The following is a 20,814-nucleotide window of genomic DNA, read 5'->3' on the forward strand; positions in this document are numbered from 1 at the left end:
CAGTTTTGCTGCTTGCACTCAGGTCTATCCAAAAGAAAGGGAGAGCCAACCAAGGACTTACAGGCTACGTAACAGTGCCGTTCCCATCCCAAGAGGGTCCTGGGAATTGTGATTCAGGTGACTGCAGTTAAAACTGGCAGCATTTGATTCTTATGGAAATACAACTAGGGATCTGCCTTCCGACAGGCTTCTACTTTGGGCTGAAACTTTAAAACTTTCTCCACTTGCGTATTTGAAATAACGTTGGCCAATTTGTTATATGAACAGATTCCATCTGTTTGCACTTCTGTGTTAAGCAATCATAGGAACCTCTCACAGGAATTGCTTCCTTAAAAATTTACTGCGGCATATAATTTTTTTATGTATTCTGGGAAACACTCAGACGATAGGAAAATAAAGCTGATTACATGTGAAAGTTTTGCTGCCTTGAAGAAGAATTTGCAGATTTATGAAGGTTTTCCATTGTTTTTATTTGCTTACGTTTGGAAATACCAGCACCATATATTCTATATTCTTTAGGCATTATTTGAATACTTTGCTGCGATGTCTTATTTTGTGCCTTATGTACCTAGTACTAACGAGCACACCAGCCACATGGCAGGCACAACCCAGGACAACGGCACAAAAACAAAGACGACCCACTGGGAGCAACCCTGGGGATACTTTATGCTTAGGCAAAGTGAGAGCTAACTCGCTGTCATCAGCCTCTGTTAGCACTGGTGCTCACTGATGGAAAACTCTCAATAGTCTTTTTTCTCCCCTTATTTCCCAGAATCTGCTATCAAAATGAATACGCTGTTAGTAAAGGAAGCTGCTATGGAGAGAAAGGAAAAAATGAAAAGGGATGGTTGCTCTGCTTGACGACGAGTCAAACAATGCCCATTCCAGCATCTACCCACCAGCACAAAGCAGATGAGGGGATATCCTGTGTTACTCTGCAGAATCCCCTTGAATAGTTTGGGACAGCTGTCAATCAGGCAGGTGCAAATGCCCATTATGCGCGTGAAAAATCAGGTTTTGTATCCATGGCCCAGAAGGCGCCAAAGCGGCTATGTGCACATGGATGCCCAGCTCCAGCAAACACACAGAGGGGCAAAGTGTTACCGTGTTTACCACGCAGCGAGTTTCTCTGCATTTTATATGCACTACCTAATTATGATCAGCATTAGAATTCTTACGTCAAGTAGCATTAAAATACTTCAGCTCTTTCCTTTAAGCAAGGAACTCCCAAAATTTATCTTAGAAAGCAGATGGGCCCTATTATCTGTGCCTATGAAAATCCTATTTACAATGTTGTACATTTCACGCTGTGATATCATATCTGGAACCAGTCACTCTCCCCATCTGCAATGAACAACTGTTCTCATATGTGTATTAGGGGGTGAGGATCTGGCTGCAGAGTCTCATGATGTCACACTAATGTTGTATTGTTTTACAATAGCTTGAAAATAATAGCTACTATATTTATCAGTGTTTTTATGTCAGTAGGGCCTTTGTTTTGAAAGGGAAGAGAAAGGTTTGCAGGAAGGTTTCTAAAACACTTTCTGATGATTCAAGTCAGCTTCACACATACTTGCCAAAAAAGTCTCTAACCTTATTGAGCTTCCCCAGCAAGATACAAAAGTCATGATTTCTCAATTTGCTCTGCTAGAACCAGGCCAGGCAATACTCAGACTAAACTTCAAGCATCTCAAATCAAGCAGTTTATAACAGCTATCATAACACACATGCCTAGATTCATTTGTACGTACAAAACACCAAAAAAGGTCAGGGTTCAAGTATCTGCTTGCTACCAAGGCCACCTTTGAAAAAACAGCCCATGAAAATCAGGGAAACCCCAGCCTTCACACCCACAAAAGAACAGCTTTCCATGGAAAAACACCCTCTTAATGGCAAAGCAGGCTCTGCACCTCCATATGCTGCGCACTCTCGCTCCGCCTGACCCCAGCAGCCCTGCAGGGAGGGTCTGGGAGACGCTGGAGGCGTTGAGCAGACATGAGTTTCTGGCTGCTGCTTCACAGGATGATTATGGTCCTTTGGGTCAATGTTCCTTAATACATAACCTGACTTCATCTGTTGTGTATAGCCAACACCATCCGCTTACGTAACTACGCAGAAGTTATTCAATCTTGTTTGCCTTCAGATCGGCCGATGTGATTCCAACCAACCTGACACGCTTGGTGTTTGCTCACTGCAGGCAGTTTTATGGGCAGGGAAGTGGGAAGTCTACGCACTCGTAAGCACCTGAGCTCAGATCCCCTTTCTTGCGGAAGGACACTTCCACACACATTGCATGATTAAATGAACCCAGGAATCCCGCAGGGCACGCTTCTCCATGCTACTTATCAAAAACTGAGTTATATCAGATACAATACCAGAAGCCATTAAGACTAATATTATTGACAGACGTCAGCACCCATAAAGATAACGCTTTTGTTCTTCCTGATCTAGGACTGCTTAATCTTCACGGCACTCGTGTTTTATCTGAGCAATCTCCACGTCTGCCGGTAGTTTCTGTGGGTTGGGCTTTCAGAAGCATTTAGTTGCGTAGCCGCATTGCCAGCGTCCCAGCAATGTCCTCAGAGTTCATGGTAGGGTCTTTTCTCTCTAACAGATTTCTCAAGTTCTCACACAAATATATGCAATTCCAGGACGCTCCTGGGGACGGCCCCTGCTCAGAGAGTCATGCTTCTGTCTGGCTAGCACTCAAGTTTGCTCAGGACCATCAGATTCAGACCAATACGTTTGTTCTTCTCTTCCACAGGCTCTTGTGGAGCATTTTTGCAGGTTACCATGCCAGACCAATGCCCTGCTTTTGAGGATTAACACAACAGGTATTTGTTCACTCTGTCTCTTGCCATTGTACAGAACAGTGCTGAATATTTGTCCATTCACTAAAGTTGCTTTCAGGATCTCACCTATCCTGGTTGAGACTGCAGTGATGAATGGTCTTGATGAGATCACAAGGATGAATGGGCTGAAGATGAGAGACACTGAGCTGGGATGCCCATGATCTGACACACAGCCCTACATGATTAAATCCAGCTTCTACAGCCTCAACTGTTTCCCTGAGATGTGGAACTGGATGAAAGGAAAACAGATACAGCCTAAGAAAGCACATATGACTCTTCCAGTTACGCAGCACATGACCTGGAGTAGACACTACGCATTTACAAGAATTAGAGATTCTTTTGCCAGAGAGCATGCAATCACAGGTCCTCCGGGACTCAGCATTTCAATGGGATTCCCAGGTAGTAGTCATAGTCTGATGTGCCTCATCTGCAGCTGCACTCGACCTCATAGGCAGTCTACACATGCTTGCACTTAATGCTATCAGGCTGCGTTACCAAAAATGGGTGCCAAAACCACTCCTGAAGGTAAGGCAGAAGCTTTAGTTGCTGCCATATGCCATTGCAGCCATGGGGGGAAGCCATAGCTTGAGGCTCCCGTTTCTTCCCTCACTGTTCACTTCCCATTGCGGATGTCTATGACGGTCTTTAAAAAGGCACTGGTCTAAGGTCTGGGTAGCCCAGTGGACTACTCTGATCATCAGCAGGGATATGCCACATAGTCATTTTTCTGAAAGCTAGGACCTCATCAGATTGATCTTCAGGATAGAATCAGGCAATCTTACATGTGGAATCCTCATCACAACTCCAGAAATTATGCCATTATATTATTATACAAGAATTACTACACAATTATAACAAGAAATCAGACAAAAAGTGAGGTGATGCCATTTGCAACTTCAATGTATTGATGAAAGTAATTATCGCAACCTCACCAGCATTACAACATTAATTAAATGGCACTGCACCAGTGTGAGTTTGGGTAAACGATGCCTCAGCATGAGCGTCTGTCATGCCCTCGCTGACTTCCACCTGCCTTTTTTCCCCAGCCAGTCCGATCTCACTGGGACACCAGATGTGTCCTGAAAAACATGACACCATGTTGAGGACTGTACTAAAACAGTAATTCTAGGATGCTATCCTCTTCTCCTACTCCTCACTGAACCACAGCCCTGCCTGCCTTAATGCAAAACTCCTTCTCAGATCCAGCTACCCACACAAGTGGCAGGTCCACTCCCACATTTTGCTAGATATTCAGAGAAGAATTGCTGCCTAATTATGGCTGAAGTTTTGCTGCTCCAAATGGAAGCACAAAGTCCAATCTTTGATCTTTCGAATCTGTAAAATGAGAACATGCTTATTGCTAGCTGTTCAAGGCAAATAACTGTACACACACATGCAAATGATTTTCTGTATCTTGATGGGCTCTTCGGCTCCATTTACTATCTGTGCCTTACTTCAGCAAACCATGCGCCGTCATCACTGGCTGGGTCAGCCCTATGACCTTAGGGGAGTGCAAAGAAAATTATGCAAGCAAATCAAGGGCCCAGTACCACTGCCTAGCCATTTGATATTAATTTAACCAGTTGCATCATAGTTTATAACAAGTTATTGCAATGTCCTGGTAGGCACAGCCCTATGAGACCCCAGGGACCACAGCATTACCTGCCCCATCACTGTCCCTTTTCTTTGTGGGAGGGAGATTTCTGGGAAGAGTTGATAGATTGAAATACGAAGAGTAGATCTGGAAGCGGAGGCGTCTGCACCTCATTGCTGAGGACTAATGAACATCTTTGTGAGGAATTTCAGCAAAAAGTATCTCACTAAAAGCATTCATTTTTACTTACACTGACAGTGGCTGCCAGCACCTGCTGTGTTTTCAAGCATCATTTGTAAAAGCAAGTGTCTCCACAATAATGACTACGATGGCTAGCAGACCATCCAGTCAGAACTCTGCAGTTCATCACAAGTGTGGATCAGGAATTTTACAGAACATGCAATCAAGCCAAAAACTATACTTCAGCTGAACAGAAAAGATTTTGTTCCACTTCTAGAACCTTCTGAGAGGGGAAAAAAAAAAAAAATCTTCCTCTAGCATCTACAAGTGGTACATCAATTCCCTGTCATGCAACCAACTGACATTGATTTCCAACAACTGCCTGTGATTTCCACAGATTTATCACAAGAGCATGGACATTGTATGTTCCAGGCACCTGAATTAGCTCTCCCCTTTTCAGTCCTGCTGAAACATCTTCTTTTGACATGTAGGCTTCAAATATACTCTTCTTCCTCCCTCGAGTGGGTTTATTTCGATTCTTTCTATCACCTGATGTTGGGACAGCAGCATAGGATCCTCCTGCAAACAGAAATTCATAAGTGTTATCCTGCCCACTAAACTTGTCCATTTATCTTAACAGCAGCTGTACAGAGGGTTTGTATTCAAAGTTGAACTTCTGAGAACAGTTTGCCCAGAAATACTGGCACCTGACTTCAGAGCACTGAAAAGCCTGGAATAATCATATTTTACAAATAATCGACAGTCTTTTACAGCTCATTTTAGAGTTAAGAGCATTCATCCCAGCCCATCTTTTAATAGTGCTGAGCACATGCTTCAAGGCAGCTTATTCCTGAAGCGTGTACGCACTCTGCTTTAATACCTCTGGGAGTTCCCAGTTGTCTAGGATTTATTCTGCTGTCTGAATTGTTCATTGTTTCTGTCTGCGATTCAGAGAGTTGCCTCTTCCTATCGAAGTTCTGGGGAGTTCTTGCAGATTCAGAGTTGTTTCTGGTCCTTGCAAACCCTCTCTTTTCTGCACCTGAAATCAAAGACAGGTTTGAAATAACAGGGGAGGGAAGAGGAACCCCATTGCCAGCTTGTGGTCCTGGTGAAACTCATGGTCAGCAGTACTTCAGTACAAGTCACAACTGTGAGTCATGCTCTTTATCCACAAGGAACGATGTCTTCATTAGTTCAGCTCATTTGTAATCTGCTGGCTCTTTGTGCCTCTTAATCCACCACTAACTTATTTTAGCATAAATAAAACTCTGGAAATTACGATACTGAAGTTGGATAGCACTCTTCCAAAATCCTGGGAAATTCATTAGAGCATATAAAATGTGAAATTGTTAAACTGTATCCAAAGCCTCCACCCCATTAAGCCCCCAAGTAGTGAGAAAATATAACTTCCCTACAACTTAATTAAGTAGTTCAGGAATCAAGGAGAAAAAAAAAAAAAATTCTCAACAACCCACTCTGGAGTAATTAACTTTTGAGCTACCAGAGGCAGCACGGTACACAATGACACCACAAAGAAATGCCAAGGCTCCAAACGTCCAGCCTGTTTAGAATAGGCCACGATTATACGAAAATATTCTGCAAAGACTCACCCCTTCCTTCCCTGCCATCACCTCAGCCCCTTCCCTACAGCCAGGAGAGCAAGCAGCAGCTTCCAAAGCGTATGCCAACGCTGTTCCATGGATCAGCACATTGGAATGCAACCCAGCGCCGCGCAGCTGCCCTCTTGGCCCTCCACCTGGATACTGAACATGTCATCACAGCTTTGCCTTCCAGCCCCTCCTGGCTACGCTCCCTGGGTCCAAGCTTGTACCTGCAAGTCAGAAAATGTGCAATGCCAACTTATTTGCTATGGGGCTATCCAAGTTACAAGGCAATTTTTTTACGTATGGCATCCTTCACAAACGAAATCGCAGATTGCTTCATAGAATTAAACTGAAGCAGCGAGGAAAAAAAATGTTTAAAAAGCTGTACTTGAGAAGAGATCTTTAGAAATAGGGTACAACAAGAGAAAACTGCTCCTTTACCCAGTCACAGACAAAAAGCAACTTCCATATATAATACCAGGCAAATTGGCAGGAGGGAGGGATCCTCCTAATTTGGGAAAGGAGACACCAAGACAGACAGAGGGACAACTCAAGGTGCCAGCTCAGCCCAGCCCAGCCCATGAGGAGCCTAAATGCCACGGCAGTGTCTCCAAACGGGACGCCAAAATTAAGAGGGGGCCTCTGTGTTCAGTAATAAGGATAAGGGCAACGTAGTTGGTGCTCTTTCTACATGATCAAGCTTTTCATACTCTGCCCATGCTTTCAGGGAGGAGACTGTCCGAGGGAGGTTGCAGCTGCCAATTTAAGTTTCAACCGACGCGAATGAGGCAATACTACCTGTATGGACCACATGATGAGACAGAACTAAAATTAACTGATTTGCATATGCCCTAAGGGTCAAGAGATTAAGTTCAAAAACAGACACTGAAAGTAAAAGTATGGACTAGAAAGATCTGAGCAGAACAGCTTTTGAATTGGCAACACGGTTTGCTCTGGACAAGGTTTTCAGAGACACTTTGGTGAAGGAATCCGACTTAAAGTGCAACAGGCGGGATCTTAGGAACACCACTAAAAAAGCAAGGCGCTAGGCTGATCACCCAGAGAGGTCACGCAACCTGCTTCGTTGGAAGTTCTTAAAAATAGGTGAGACGGATGTCTGCCAGAGTTGGTCTAAAAAGAGTAGTTTTTTCCTTGAGGCAGTGAAATGGATTACACGAGCTTGTAAGGTCCTCTGAAGCCCTCGCTTCTCTGACAGCAAGTCATAGAAAATACTACTACGAATTAAAGAACTTGGGATAAAAAGAAGGCTAAATCTTAACATGTAGTTAAGAAGGAGCCAAAAAAAGAAGAGCAGAAAATTAAAATGCAGGGGGGAAAAAGAGAAAAAAAAAGTCTCATGACTTGGGAAGTGAGCTGAGAGCCAGAATTAGCCACTGCAGAGCAGAGCTGCCCCAGCACTTGCCATGGCCATCAGTTCAGAAAGTTTGGGGCCGCTACTGCCAAAAATAATGCACAGCAACAGCAAAGGGTGGAGAAGCACCTTTCCGTGCCGAAAGGTAGACACACAGAGAGGCACTTGCACGTTTTCAACACTTAAGCCTTTGGCTTTCTCTCCGGTGGGATTTTTCATCCACTCAGACTCGGACACAATCTTGAAGAAAAAAATTTACTCAAATGAACAAACCCTGCTTTGGCATAGCTGGCTTGCAAGCCAGTTTACACACAGCCACTTTGGATAAGTATTTGACCCTGTTGGCCATGATGTTTATGGCTAAACAAAACCACCCCTGTTACAAAGCCACAGACAACTGTCACAATTAGCATTCAACTGGAACACATCGAATTCTGCATGACTCTAATTTCTTGTATTTCTCCTTTTAAAAGAAAGAGAGCTAACTACAGGTTGCCATCTGTTTCAACTAGATTCAATATTTGCTCCAATAATGCACATCTCCCCTAAAACTGTAAATTAGAAATCCTTCTCATGATGGACTTTCCTTCTGTCCCTGCTGCCCAGCATTAATATTCTGATGGATAAACAGACATCATTCCACAAAGCAAACTGTAACTTGACAACTCTATAGATAGCAGGCGATATATTAAGACTATTCTTTCTGAAATAACTGCTATCACTAACTTAGTTAAACTTTATTCCAGCATCAGGTGTGTCAGAAGTCTGACTTTTTCTGTGGTGTTACAGCTGTGTGATTTGTAAGATATAACAAATGTAACACAAAGTAGTAGCACATTCTAGGCACTGAAATAATCAATGACTAAATAAACTAATAAGTAAATAAATATAATAAAAAATTTAAAATAACTTCAGTAGAAGGGGGACTAAGGTGCAGCAACTGAGAGCTGCGGCTGGTTGATACATCCTACCAGGAGGGCTGAAGCGACCACAATGCACCAAACACATCTGCATGTGCAGAACCACTCGAGCTTGAGCGCAGAGCAATTCTAATGCAAGACACAGATGTATTCACAACACGCAGCAAATGCAACATGTTCGGGTACGTTTATCTGGCTGCACAGATGATGTAGAGCTGCTCTCCGTGGATGCAGCCACCTCTTGCCTGGGATTTCTAGACATTCTGCCATTACCAATGGGAAATAATACAGGAGTAACAATTTGAGGAAAGGTGGCTGACTGTTCATTACCTGAAGTCCTCTGGAGCTAGATGGGTTGAAATAACCCCAACACCTGTATCAGGCAAGGAGGCTGCCTACAAAGGTGACAGAGGGACATCTAAATAGGACCAGGTATTCTACAAGGGGAGCAGTGAACTGCCTCAAACTAGCCAAGGGGAAGCACCTGTGGGAAGCAGAAACACGCAACCAGGAGAAGGAGCAGAAAGGATGGAGGTGGGGGCTGGCTCCAACCCAGGAGCCCAGTCCGGCATCCCACGTGCAGGCAGCAGCAGCTGGTTGAGCTCCACTGGAAGGACAGTGCTGGAGCTCAATCTAGAATCCAAACCATCACACTTCATCGCCGTCACAACAACAATGACACCACACAATGGCACATTTTGGTCTTTAAACCTAAGTACCTATTAATCTTTTCTTATTTTGGAAAAAAAAAATGCATGCAGGCAGCTTCCCAGAATAATTGATCTGGCTTACAATAAGAGAGGAGGCTAGATGTTTTAAATCAACTTATTTTGACATAATTTATACAAAATTGCTCTATAGTTTAGGTTTTGAAAAGTACTGCATTTGATTAAATTTACATCTATTAGTCAGTTGATCAACTAGATGGTCAACTAAATCAACTAAAATGTTCAACTATACATAAAGTTAGCAAGGCCAGAAAGTCTTTAATTTTATATTAAAATTTGCATATTGCTTTACACAAGAAAGGACCGAGACCCACCATTTTATTTACCAAAAATAAAACATTTCCGACTGCCCTTTAACACCTGACAAGCTATTTGATTACTACCAGCACAGAAGGAAAGTATTCCTCACTGAATTTTCATCAGCGCATCCATGACTCCTTGGATACCTCCCATTCAGGATCCAGCAAGAACCAGTTTTACTTGAGAGCTCTCAGTGAATTCCAAGACATGGACATCTCGGTATAGCTTTCCCCTTTCCTGTCAAAGGGCATCTACCTTGTCACTAGGCATTTTTACCTCTAACTAGACTTCCAGCTTTGTTACCATCTACATTATTTATATTGAACCCACCTCCCTGGGGTGGGCAGGACTGAGAGCATCACAATTGTGCTGGTAACACCTCTACAGGTTTGGGACTCCCACCCCCCACTGACAGCTATCTCAACACGTAACAGTTCCTTTTACGTCTACAAAAAAGGAATTATGTTGAAACCGTTGGACGGAACAACATCGTTACAAACTTTTCCGACACAAAATACTTCCATCTACTACTTACCTTTATCAGTTCATGACTGGGCATCAACACCTCCGCTAACTCTGCTATTGCTAAGAGGATTTTCCATTGCTTCCCAGTATTAGATCGTGATCTAGATATGCAAAGGAATCTTTCAAATACCCCCGCTTTACAGTTAGCTGAAGTGTGAGAAGAAACAGAAGCATATCCCCAGAACTGATAACATGCAACAGAACAATTTGTTATCAGCTAATGAGACACTCTCAACACATGGTTACTAAATATTTGCCCATATTTCTACAATGTTTCATTTCATTGCTGACACATTTCAATGACTTAAACCAATTTCCTTCCAACCTTCCAAGAGGTTCCCTGACATTTAATTCTTCAAGACAACCCAGCTATGCACTCAGGAAAACACTGTAAGGATACACCCATGAGCTAGAAGGCATGGCAGCTACCAAATGAAGGGTCACCCAACATTGCCCCACCTCCAAAAGCAGGAATTAACCAACTAAAGGCAATGAGAACTACTCTGATGCCAATCCCTGCTTAGTCCCACACTCCTGTTTAAGTCAGACTAGGTTAAGCATGGCAAGAAAGCTAAATAAAGCGTGTTCCTGCTCATCCTTACTAGAGACTCAAGGAATTAGAGTCCAACCATGTGGCAGCCCAAGGCATCACCTCACAGATCTACAAGTTCAAGTTGGCCCTTGGCTCCTGGCAGAGTCGGCAAAGCAAATTTTAGAAACCATCAGATTTGGTCTTTTAGCAAACAAATACTCTCCATGACCTGCCAAGAAGTCCTACCTGCAACTTTATGAGCCACTATGGATGCTGAGGTGTAACAGGGCATATTAATAGTCTCAATACAAGAGTTTAGCTGACGGAAACTCTGCCTTGTTTTGCAAAGACGTCTAGGTCCCCAAAAGTCCCAAATCCTACATAGCCTCTGAACAACCCATCCCAGGTACTTCTGTGAATGTAACTCTGCCAGCTTTGATGATCTTGGGCGGGGGTTGCAGTTTCTGGCTGGTAACTCCAGGTAGGCACAGACATAGTGTTGACACTGTTGTACAGGCAACTATTTGTTTCATTCTCTGAACTCAAATTAAGCGCTACAAGCAAAAGCATGCCTTGCCAGTACAAACTGCATTAACATCAGGGCGGTTTTGCTAGGATCCCCATGTCTTTCCCTTTCATATGCTTAAATAGGCAATTTAAAAGCTATTTGATATTTTCTGCTGCTCAAAGAAGCCTTTAAAATAATTTCCTCTCAAATTTTAAAAGCCAAAATACGTTTGTTGGATTGTTTTTAATTTCTAATGCACCAGTGACATCCAGTATATGCCATATTATATAAGTGACTAACTCAAAAACTCCAAGCACTTAAATGACTACTACAATATCCGGGATCAAATAACCACATGGGCAAAACCAACAAACACCATTGAAGTGTTCTCAAATGCAAGTTATGTCAATTAAAAACACTGGTCACAAGCCAGAAGTAACTAGCTATTTATGTTTTGCAAAATATTTTGCAGATTTAAGAGATTAAATATCCCACTAATGGTAACAGCCAAGTACTTTTTTGTTCTGTTTTCTTTAAAAAAGGAAATACACAAAGACAGCTATTGGTATAGCTGCTCAGGGGAAAAGTTCTGTACCAGGAAGAAAAAAAGACACTCCTTGGAAGATATCTCAAGCAAAACTCTGTGCTAGAGCCCCAATAACACAAACAGGACCAACACCTATTCACAACACCCCCTCCGTGAGCTCAGCTCCGGTCCAGCCTGTGCTAGGAACAGCCATGCTTCAACACTGCTCTCAACATGAATTAAATGAGTTCAGAGTTCCCCGATAGCCTTGGAACAGAACCACCTCCATGTATTTTACAGTATCTTGAAGCAAACCAGTTAAATAAAGTAGATGGCTCAAGATTAAAGACAAAGCAAGAGAGAGAAATGAGGATGTCATGGGAAAGAATTCATTAGAGATGTAGGAGTGGAAAGGCAAGACTTTGAGATATGTTATCATTTCAGTGAGGTTTCATTGCAGCAAAGAGACTTTCAGGAGATAAACCTGGTAGGCAGTATTTCAGATGCTCGGCCTGGGGTCTAAGAGAAAGCCTGAGAGCGTATTCTCCTTATCATGAGCAAATAAAAATGAGATCCTTCCTCTCTGATGAAATGTAAACTCAAAGAATCCTAAACTGGAGGTTCTGCAGCACACCCCTGTGCTCAGTCCAAGCCTGACCACCGAGCTAAAGGGAGATCCTACAACGTTGCTGTGAGTCCTCCTCAAAAATAACTAAGGATGGGAATAATCTGGAATTATCTTCATGACTGAAAAGTAGGACACACTTCCAGGAAAGGGAGTATCTTGGTGGAAGTGGAAAAGGACGGTGATATGACAGCACTGTAGGGATTTAGGCAGATAGATTGCATAATTAAGTTTAAAGTTAATTAAACAGTCATTCAAAGAAGAGAAACAATGCAGACCTACATTTACATGCATGGGCTCAGCCAAAATGTAAATTCTATGCAAATGTCCTGAACTGAGTGGATGATGTATTGAAATCCAGCTGCCAGAACCAGCTCCCATGCCCACCAGTCTCCACTAATTGACCCATTACGATGGGCCACCAGGGCCCAGCCACAGCATAAATCTGAGCTGTAACTTTCCACCGTCTAGACAAATGAAAATAAAGTGAGAAGACAGCGCTTAAAGCGAAGGCCTGACCGCACAGCTCTTAAATGTGATTTCAATAGTGATTCAAAGCAACCAGTTCCTCTAGCAGCAGCCCAACTGGTTACGAGCAACCCTGCACAACGTAACACAGCCCCTCCGCCTGTGCCAGCCAGCAGCTTGTCTACCAGGACACGGTCCAGCTGTGAGCCATCTGTGCACCCACAAACAAATTCATTGCTCTCTCGCCCTGCCTCTTTGGAGAAGGTGATTCTTTAAACATTTTTGGCAGAAAGTCTGCCAAAATTTGCACACAAGAGTTGAAAGTCCAAGAAAAAAAAGCACAAAGGGAATCCTTGCCACATGGGGGACAAGCTGGCTGCAGAAAGGCAGCCTGGCCCCCAGCCGGTGACTCCTGGATGGGGAAATACAGGCTGTCATGGTTTGTGAGGGAGTTCACAGGGCCATGAGCTGCTTTTGGAGGTGACTGTACCGCTATAGATGGCTGTAAAAGATTCGGACATTCAGCATTCTTACAACATGACACTGAGGAAGAAACATCCCATCACTTAGAGATGGAGGTAGCAAAAAAGCCCAAAGTGGAATGTCAATGGATACCCAGGAAAGTCAGGAGCAGATGCTCATTTCCAGAACCCATGGAAATGAAGTGGGAAGCACATACATGGTGGGAAGCACATGTTGCCACCGGTCTTTTGATTTAAGCTGCACATACTTATTTAAAACTCTTGTGCTGCATGCCCCTAGATTTCAATATGGAGCTAGGGAAAAGGAAAATGTTCTTGCTGACTTTGGCTTTCTGAAAGGGCCTATGCTTTGAAAAACTGAAATGAAGAAAAATGCACAATGGATTCTTTCTGCTGCAGAAAACAATGCTGTGGAAACTGCTCCCGACTGCCAAGATCATGTGCCCATGACACCATGATTCCTCTTCCAAAACACTTCCAAGCATCCTGATGCTTGCAGGATTTTGACTTCAGTAACTCAGACAGTAATTGCAGTTTTATTCAATTCCTCAGCAGGGTTTGTGTTGTAAGAATACTACATGAGTGCAAGAGCCAAAGATACCATTCCAGGCTCTGAACTAAGGGCTGGTGATGAAACTCATTTAGTAGCAATAGACTAAAAGTTTATCAAAATAGTTACTGTGCTCCAGCTGCGTGCAGCAGCACAGCAGTGTTGTCAGGGAGGGGATACAGCTCTTCTGGTTTTGAGGACTCTCTGTGAACCTGCTCCACCCTGCTCGTGACCTCCTAACTACCTACTCCGCCTGATGACTGCACTCCTCAAGGCTTCCACTCCTGCCTCGGGATGTGGGTCAGGGCTGCTTCCACTGCTCCCTCGTCCTTCCATCCTCCCAAACCATCTTCCACAACACCTTTTGCTCTTTGTTTTATCCAGCAACTACACTGTGAAAAGGCTTCTTCAACACTTCAAGAAAAACACTTGAAAAGCATAATATTGTGGAAGTTCTCTCTTTGATTTCTTTGGGCTTCAGTAATTTGAGGGAAGCAAGTTGCTCAAAGATCAGAGGAAGTCAAGAGGCTTTGAAAGGCAAAATACCTGACGGGAGGTGCTAACATACTAGAAGACATTAACAGCTGAAGAAATGAAAGAACTGCTTTCAGATTCATACATACCCCGAGGTTACGAAATGTGCTGCAGAATAAGACAGTCTGCTGACGAACCGTTCCCCATACTGCCCATTCAGAGTAGTAGGTACATAATTCACAACCCTTAGTACTCTGGAGGAAAAAATGCCTAAAAATATACGAACTGAACAAAAACGCATTATCGCTGCAGGCTTGTATCTGTAGAGAGCCTGAAATATTCTCCAAGGCATGACCTGCCCCATACATCTGTGGGCTGCAGCTGCTAGTGTTGACATTTTCCTTCAGCACCCTGGAAATTTTCATTTTTGTCACAGAAGACATTATTTTATGCAAGAGATCCCAACATTTTGTTTTTTCCATCCTGCCCCAGCCAAGTTTCAACTCTCCGTAGCTCATGTTTCCCCACAAGAGGGAGTTAGGGACATGCAGCCCACAGCATTTCATGGAGCTAGTTAGCAGGGGGCTTGAGGTGGGAGGGCAAGAGATGGACACCAGCACATAGGACAGGAGAGGCAGAAGCAGAGGTTGGAGAGGGGAGCAGTGGTGGAAGCCCTGCAGCAGCCACGGCCTGGAGAGGAATCGCAATTAGCCACTGAAGCCAGCTGCAAAGCATCTGTCCTACCTACAGCGTAGGGTACCCACGGCGAAGGAGACTCTCGGAGATTATCTGAACAACAGGCCAGAGCTGATTGGGGTGTGCGGGCTGGCTGTCCTCATGGGTAGCACAGGACAGAGGGCTTTTTCACATTAATTCCTTTTTGAACTACAGCATATTTCGGGGGTAGAATTTGTTATCTGGGCTTTTAAACATGCCAGTGACAGTCCACATACCACAAGCCGTGGTAAAACTGTTCCAATGGTCATTCACCCTCACTGCTAAATTGTGCTGTATTTCAAGCCTGGATTTGTTTAGCCTCAAATGCGTTATATCATGATCTGCTCAACTGAGTAGCCTATTATCAAACATCTGTTCCCCATGCAGGCAATTTACTGAAAGCTCCCTTCCCCCAAGCATCTTTTTGATAAGTAAAGCAGGGCTCCTCAAATCATTCACTCATGATCCCAGCGTTTTAATCTTCCTTGTGGCTGTCCTCTGAGTATTCATCAATTCATCACCATCCGCCCCAAACAGAGGGCATCACCACAGGATACAATACTCCAGAAGCTGCTGTTGCTGCCATGCCAGACACACGCAATCCATACTCCATCTTCCAATTCCCATGCTCATACATTACCCTTTTGGCCACATTTCACAGGAGGAGGATGTTCAGCTGATTAATCCATCAAAAGCTCAAAACTTTTTTCCAAGCTGTTGCTTCCCACACTGGGTTCCTCACACTGCTAGCACGGCTCTATGCTGGCCCGATAAATGTTTTGCCTGCTCCCAGTCCACCAAGTGACCCAGACGGCTGCCAGTAACTGCCTCCATTATTCAATACTCCCTGCGGTCTCCAAGTCATCCAAAAAAACTTTCAATCCTACTTGTATGTTTTCTTCCTGACGATTGACAGAAGTATTAAACAGCACAGGGTCAGAACATGACACTGCAGGAACCAGACACACTTGTTGGTAACAATTCTCAATTTATTGCCGCATTTAGTTAGTTCAGCTAAACAGCTTTTAAACCATTACACATGTGCTGTGATTTTATTATGCTAACACACCAGCACCCATACTCACACCTTTATCATCAAACTCCTCATCTCATAAGAAACTGACACTGAGGGAGCTCAACAGGACCTTTGTTGCATAATTTGATGACAAGTCACATTAAAGAAAAGATTTAAGACTGATGAAAAAATTAATTCAATTCTTCTATTAGCCTATTATTTTCCTGGGACCAACATCACACTGACAAGCATAGTTACCTGAGCTAGAGAATGGAGGCCTAACTTCAGAGATTGGAGCTAAAGAGCACAAAAACCATAGTTAAATAAAAAAAATTAGCAGGTTAACAGCAACAAGTGTTTCCACTGCTGAACATTTTCACATCAGCACTAGCAGGTGACAATACTTTGCTGCCAAATGCAAGGGCTCCTTCTGCAGAACTCAGTCCCACCACACCACGGTGTGCTCAGGACTCCAGTAAAGGGCATGGGAGACAGTTATTAGATCACATACAAAACCCACACAGTCCCTGCAAGGGCAGGATCTCATCTCCCCAAGAGAGGATACATCAGATATTAACTCACATACTATAGCTGATGTTAGCCAAAAACATTAGTTGCACAAGATTCAGGAATGCAACTTTTTTTCTATCAAAAGCAAGAGAGAAATTTATGTTTGTGATGACGTTGCTAAACCATTAAGAGAAAGGAGCATTCTATTTTTCATGTGTTTCTCAGATGGGGCCATACAGTAAATGCAGTTTTCCCTCCTCTCCCATATCTTATTACTATGATTAACATCATCTAAAGAACATGACATTGGACCTGGCAAGATTAGCTACGTTTTAAAGATTTCCACAGCAACCAACATTCTCCATTTATTGAGCTGATTCTGTGGCCTTTACTAGATCACAGGCTCATATTTACTGGTGTCAGACAGGGAGATAACAGCATTCTTAAGTACTGAATTTCACCACACAAGAACTGAAAGGCTCACCACTAAAAAGTAGCATTATTATTATTATAGAAGGGAAAAGCAAAAGCTGTGGTTCTTCCTCCAAAGTTCCCCCAGAGAAACAAAGGCAAATACAAAATTTACTGCAGTGTACGATGGAAAGACAAAATCCGTAAGATTTTGCCATCTTCTTACGGCTGGGATTTCTTGACCAGCTATGCCCGTCAAGCATGCAGGAAAGCCATTCCGGGACATTTCCTTTACCTATCCTGAGCCTTGTAAATGTCAGGGTTGCAGCCACAAACACAACACCACCATCCAACAGCAACAACTGTTTTTAAAGCTATGATGCTAAACACCAGCCTGCTTGCCAGCGACACTCCTCCATGGAAGCTGCCCAAGCTGGTTAAGTACCACAGGCTGGGCAAATAAATGCCAAGTGTCAGACAGATGATAAATCAGAAAGGGCCGTGGAAATCTTATCCTGTTTCAGATGAGGCATGTTGTTACCCAGGAATTGTCTGTTTCTACTCAGGGGGCACGCTGACCCTGACAGATGGGCAAGATACCTCCATCATATCATAAACCTGTGAAGCTTTTAGTGAGAGGAGCCTCAGGAGGCTACCTAGCAAAGCTGGTGGTGATGTTCTTCCTGAGGAGGACATCTGCAGATACAGACTGAGGCTGTATATCCAGCCCTGCAAAATCTGAATCCACTATGAAATATCATAGCCATCAGCCTTCACAAGCATCCTGCTCCACCCAAGCTTTCAGCATCAATAAAGCCACCTCGCTCCCAAGTACTCTAGCTCCCGAGATCCTCTGAAATCAAGTGTGGCCGGGAGATGGTGTTCCCAAAGACCATGCCGCGCTCCACGTTTGGAGGACCGTTCTCTTCTGCAGATGTTTGGTTTTTAGGCTTTCCAGCAGACTCGGGAATGTGCTATCAAACAGCAACGTTCCCTCAAAAACAGGCTGAGAAGCGCACGTACGTACCCAAAAAGCAACTGAAACCTTGCCGTCCCAAATAAAACACGCAGATTGGTCTAACCTACTTACTGATAAAGCAATCCATCACAGACATTTAAGATGAAGTTCCGCTTAGCAGCCATGCAAATCTCAACTACTAGCATGTGACAGACAGATGCCGCAGAAAGAGTCAGTACTTCTGTCCTCAAGGAAAAGGGGGTTTTAAGCCCTTTTATGACAGAAACGTCAGTCAGTCTGAAAAGAGATTTTGATGACTAACTTTCTCTGAAGTGAGAAAACCCTTAAAGCCTTTGATCAAAACCAGAAAACAACCCACAGGACTTCACAAAAGACTTTCTGTTAAGGAAGTTTAGCCAAATTTTAGCACCCAAAGAACCTACAGGATTGGAGATTTAGGGAAAAATACCAGCAGGGAAATTGTATTAGATGAAAAATTATAAGCATCACAATTTGAAGTGGCATTTTAGGATTATTTTCTGTCTTATTGGGGTTTGTTTGAGAAGAAACTTCAGAACAGGAGGCTTTATGGCAATTCTCCTCGCAGAGGCTATAGCTGCACAGAAAGAAGCAACAATCTGTGGAATGCATCTATACGCAGCTTCGTCTTCCCAAAGCCAAGAGTGCTGATACCACAGAGCGACTCCAATGCGCAGCTTCATGACTGCATCACATGTTTCAGACAAGGGACAATGGAGTTTTGTTCACACTCAGCTCTCTCAACTGCAAAGTTTCCAATACTTAGGAAAACCAGTTACTATACGGAACACCAGAAGAGACTGCTATGGTCAGTCTCTTAATTATCTGCTATGAAATTTTCTATCTCCCAAGCCTCGTCTCAGGGCCTTACAGTACAGAATGACACAGGCAATCCTCAGCGCTTCTCACGGACAGCAACACATCATCAGCAGTGAGCTGCAGGGCTCAGCGACGCTTGCTTGGGGCTCCACAAACCACTCTGCTTTCCCCCAAGGCCACGGGAACTGCTGCACCCCTGGAAGGACAGTAACAAAGACCAGCCCCTCGGCCCCTTGCTGCCCACAGCCTGCCCCAGGGCACTCCAAGGGTTTTCTGAACCATCCACGTTTGCCTTCAGTTTTAGCACTTTCAGTTTTAGGATCATGGCAGACCTGACCATGGCTAAGCCTGAGCTGAAGAGCTGTTAAGAACAGTACAATGAAAAAGAAGCGATATAAAGAGAGATGCTTGGCTTTGAGATTAGCTCAAAGAGTCTTTTGGAAAGCCTACAACAGCCTGAACAGAGTTAATTTGTGAGGAAATGTCACTACTGAAAAGATGATATGCTTCACCGCTATGACAGAAGCAATACTTGCCATCACAGTTTCACAAGCCTCGATTTAAACTGATCAAACCAGACACCTGCCTATGCAAAGTAATATGACTTATATCAGCATCAAGAGAGAAAGACAAGCTTTGAAGTGAGAAAATATTAATCTGGGACTGTGATGTGTGAGTTCTTATACCTAAGCGCTTGCATACAGTAAAACCTTCATTTCACTTAACAAGAGTGCTAAAATATACTCAAGCTGAAGAGCAGAAAAGACATTTCTCTGAATCAAATTACATATATTTCTTTCCTATTTCTTTCCTCCCCAAGAAACTGTTTTCATGTCCCTGCAAGTGTTCTGGAGAGTAACCGGTCTCAGCTACACAGGAGGGTGACTGGGGAGGCATGCAAGGGAAAGAGGAGGAAGGGTGTCACTGTTAAGCAAATAATTTTCCAATAATCTTCCCCACAGTGCGAGTGTTCCACCTGGGAGATCAAACAAGGGGGTCAACATTTTCTGCTCTAGGTCTTTACACTAAACAGCTAGTTTTCAAAGGGTTTGTGCAACCTCACTCCCAGCTAGAGCAGGAGGGAACTGCAGGTGCTTGCTTTTGAAAGCCAGGGTATTTTTATTTTAGACAAAAATCCACGTAGGCACCTATTGTTTTCATGGCTACAAACTGTAAGCCTTCTAGACTCTCCGTCTCTGATAGCTGCTCTTCCCTACTCTCCAAAAGCTGAAGAGTCAAAGGTAGCAAAGCCTATTATACCAGGCTAGCATAATAAATAGTGTTACAATGAAGCATGCAAAAAAAAAAAAAAAATCAAGCTCATCAACAAATTTTAGCACCATCTGCTTGTGTTAAATCTCTAACTATGATCTGTCTTGCAAGAACTCATGCAAGTTTACCAACTTTAGCACATAATCTACTGCCACAGCCTCAAAAATACCGCAAACCCTGTAAAAAGTATATTACTTGCCACTTGAGTGATAAGGCATGGTTTTGTAAGATTGATTTAGTTAAACATTTACTCGATTTCCAATCTAAGAGTTGTGATAGGCCTCAGGCTCGTCTTACCCAGCTGAGAAATTGATCTCTTTTCTACTTGTTACAGAGAATTTAATACGGTGACATTTATTAGTTCCTCCAGTAGTAGCTCATAAGATCAGACTATCCAAGTATTTCACCATAAATAACATTCAGAGGCAGTTTTAACCCATTACACTAAGAGATCAAATTTAAGCTGCCTGGCTTTGGTTGCTTGTTGATCCTGTGTTTTGGTTTTTTTTAATAAAGAATTTTATTTATCTCCATAAGTGGGCTTTTTGCCTTGAACATCGCATTTAAGAGACACATTCACTTTACTACTGCAAGATGTGGTCTCCCTGTTACTAACTGCAAAATTTACTGGAGTCAACACTCTGTATCAGGACCTAGATATTATACAGACATCTTAGCCCCTGAGTATTAGATGGGCTTGGACCCTCTGCAAAGGCAAACCAGCACTCCAGATCCAAGTAGGCAATGCAGAGGAAAGCATGACTCTGCCCTGAGTCAGCTCAGATCCAGCAGTCTTATTAATTTGCACTCTACACCACAGAAATTGGGCTCTC

The 20,814-nt window shown here is 43.4% G+C and overlaps 1 protein-coding gene across 4 annotated transcripts in view; it reads right to left on the minus strand.

Moving 5' to 3' along the window:
* The window catches only part of DIS3L2 (DIS3 like 3'-5' exoribonuclease 2), a 203,712-nt gene that overhangs the window by 172,726 nt on the left and 10,172 nt on the right, over positions 1–20,814 (minus strand). For all 4 annotated transcript variants that reach the window (XM_087740589.1, XM_087740590.1, XM_087740588.1 and 1 more), the window contains exons 3-4: positions 5,507–5,665; positions 5,063–5,205 (exon numbers count right to left, since the gene is read on the minus strand). In XM_087740589.1, the coding sequence (XP_087596715.1) occupies positions 5,063–5,205; positions 5,507–5,665 (302 nt within the window). The remainder of the gene's footprint in view (positions 1–5,062; positions 5,206–5,506; positions 5,666–20,814) is intronic.

Source organism: Nipponia nippon, unplaced genomic scaffold (genome assembly GCF_047370975.1).
Source record: "Nipponia nippon isolate SJK-2023a ecotype South Korea unplaced genomic scaffold, ASM4737097v1 scaffold_7, whole genome shotgun sequence".
Lineage (NCBI taxonomy): Eukaryota > Metazoa > Chordata > Aves > Pelecaniformes > Threskiornithidae > Nipponia > Nipponia nippon.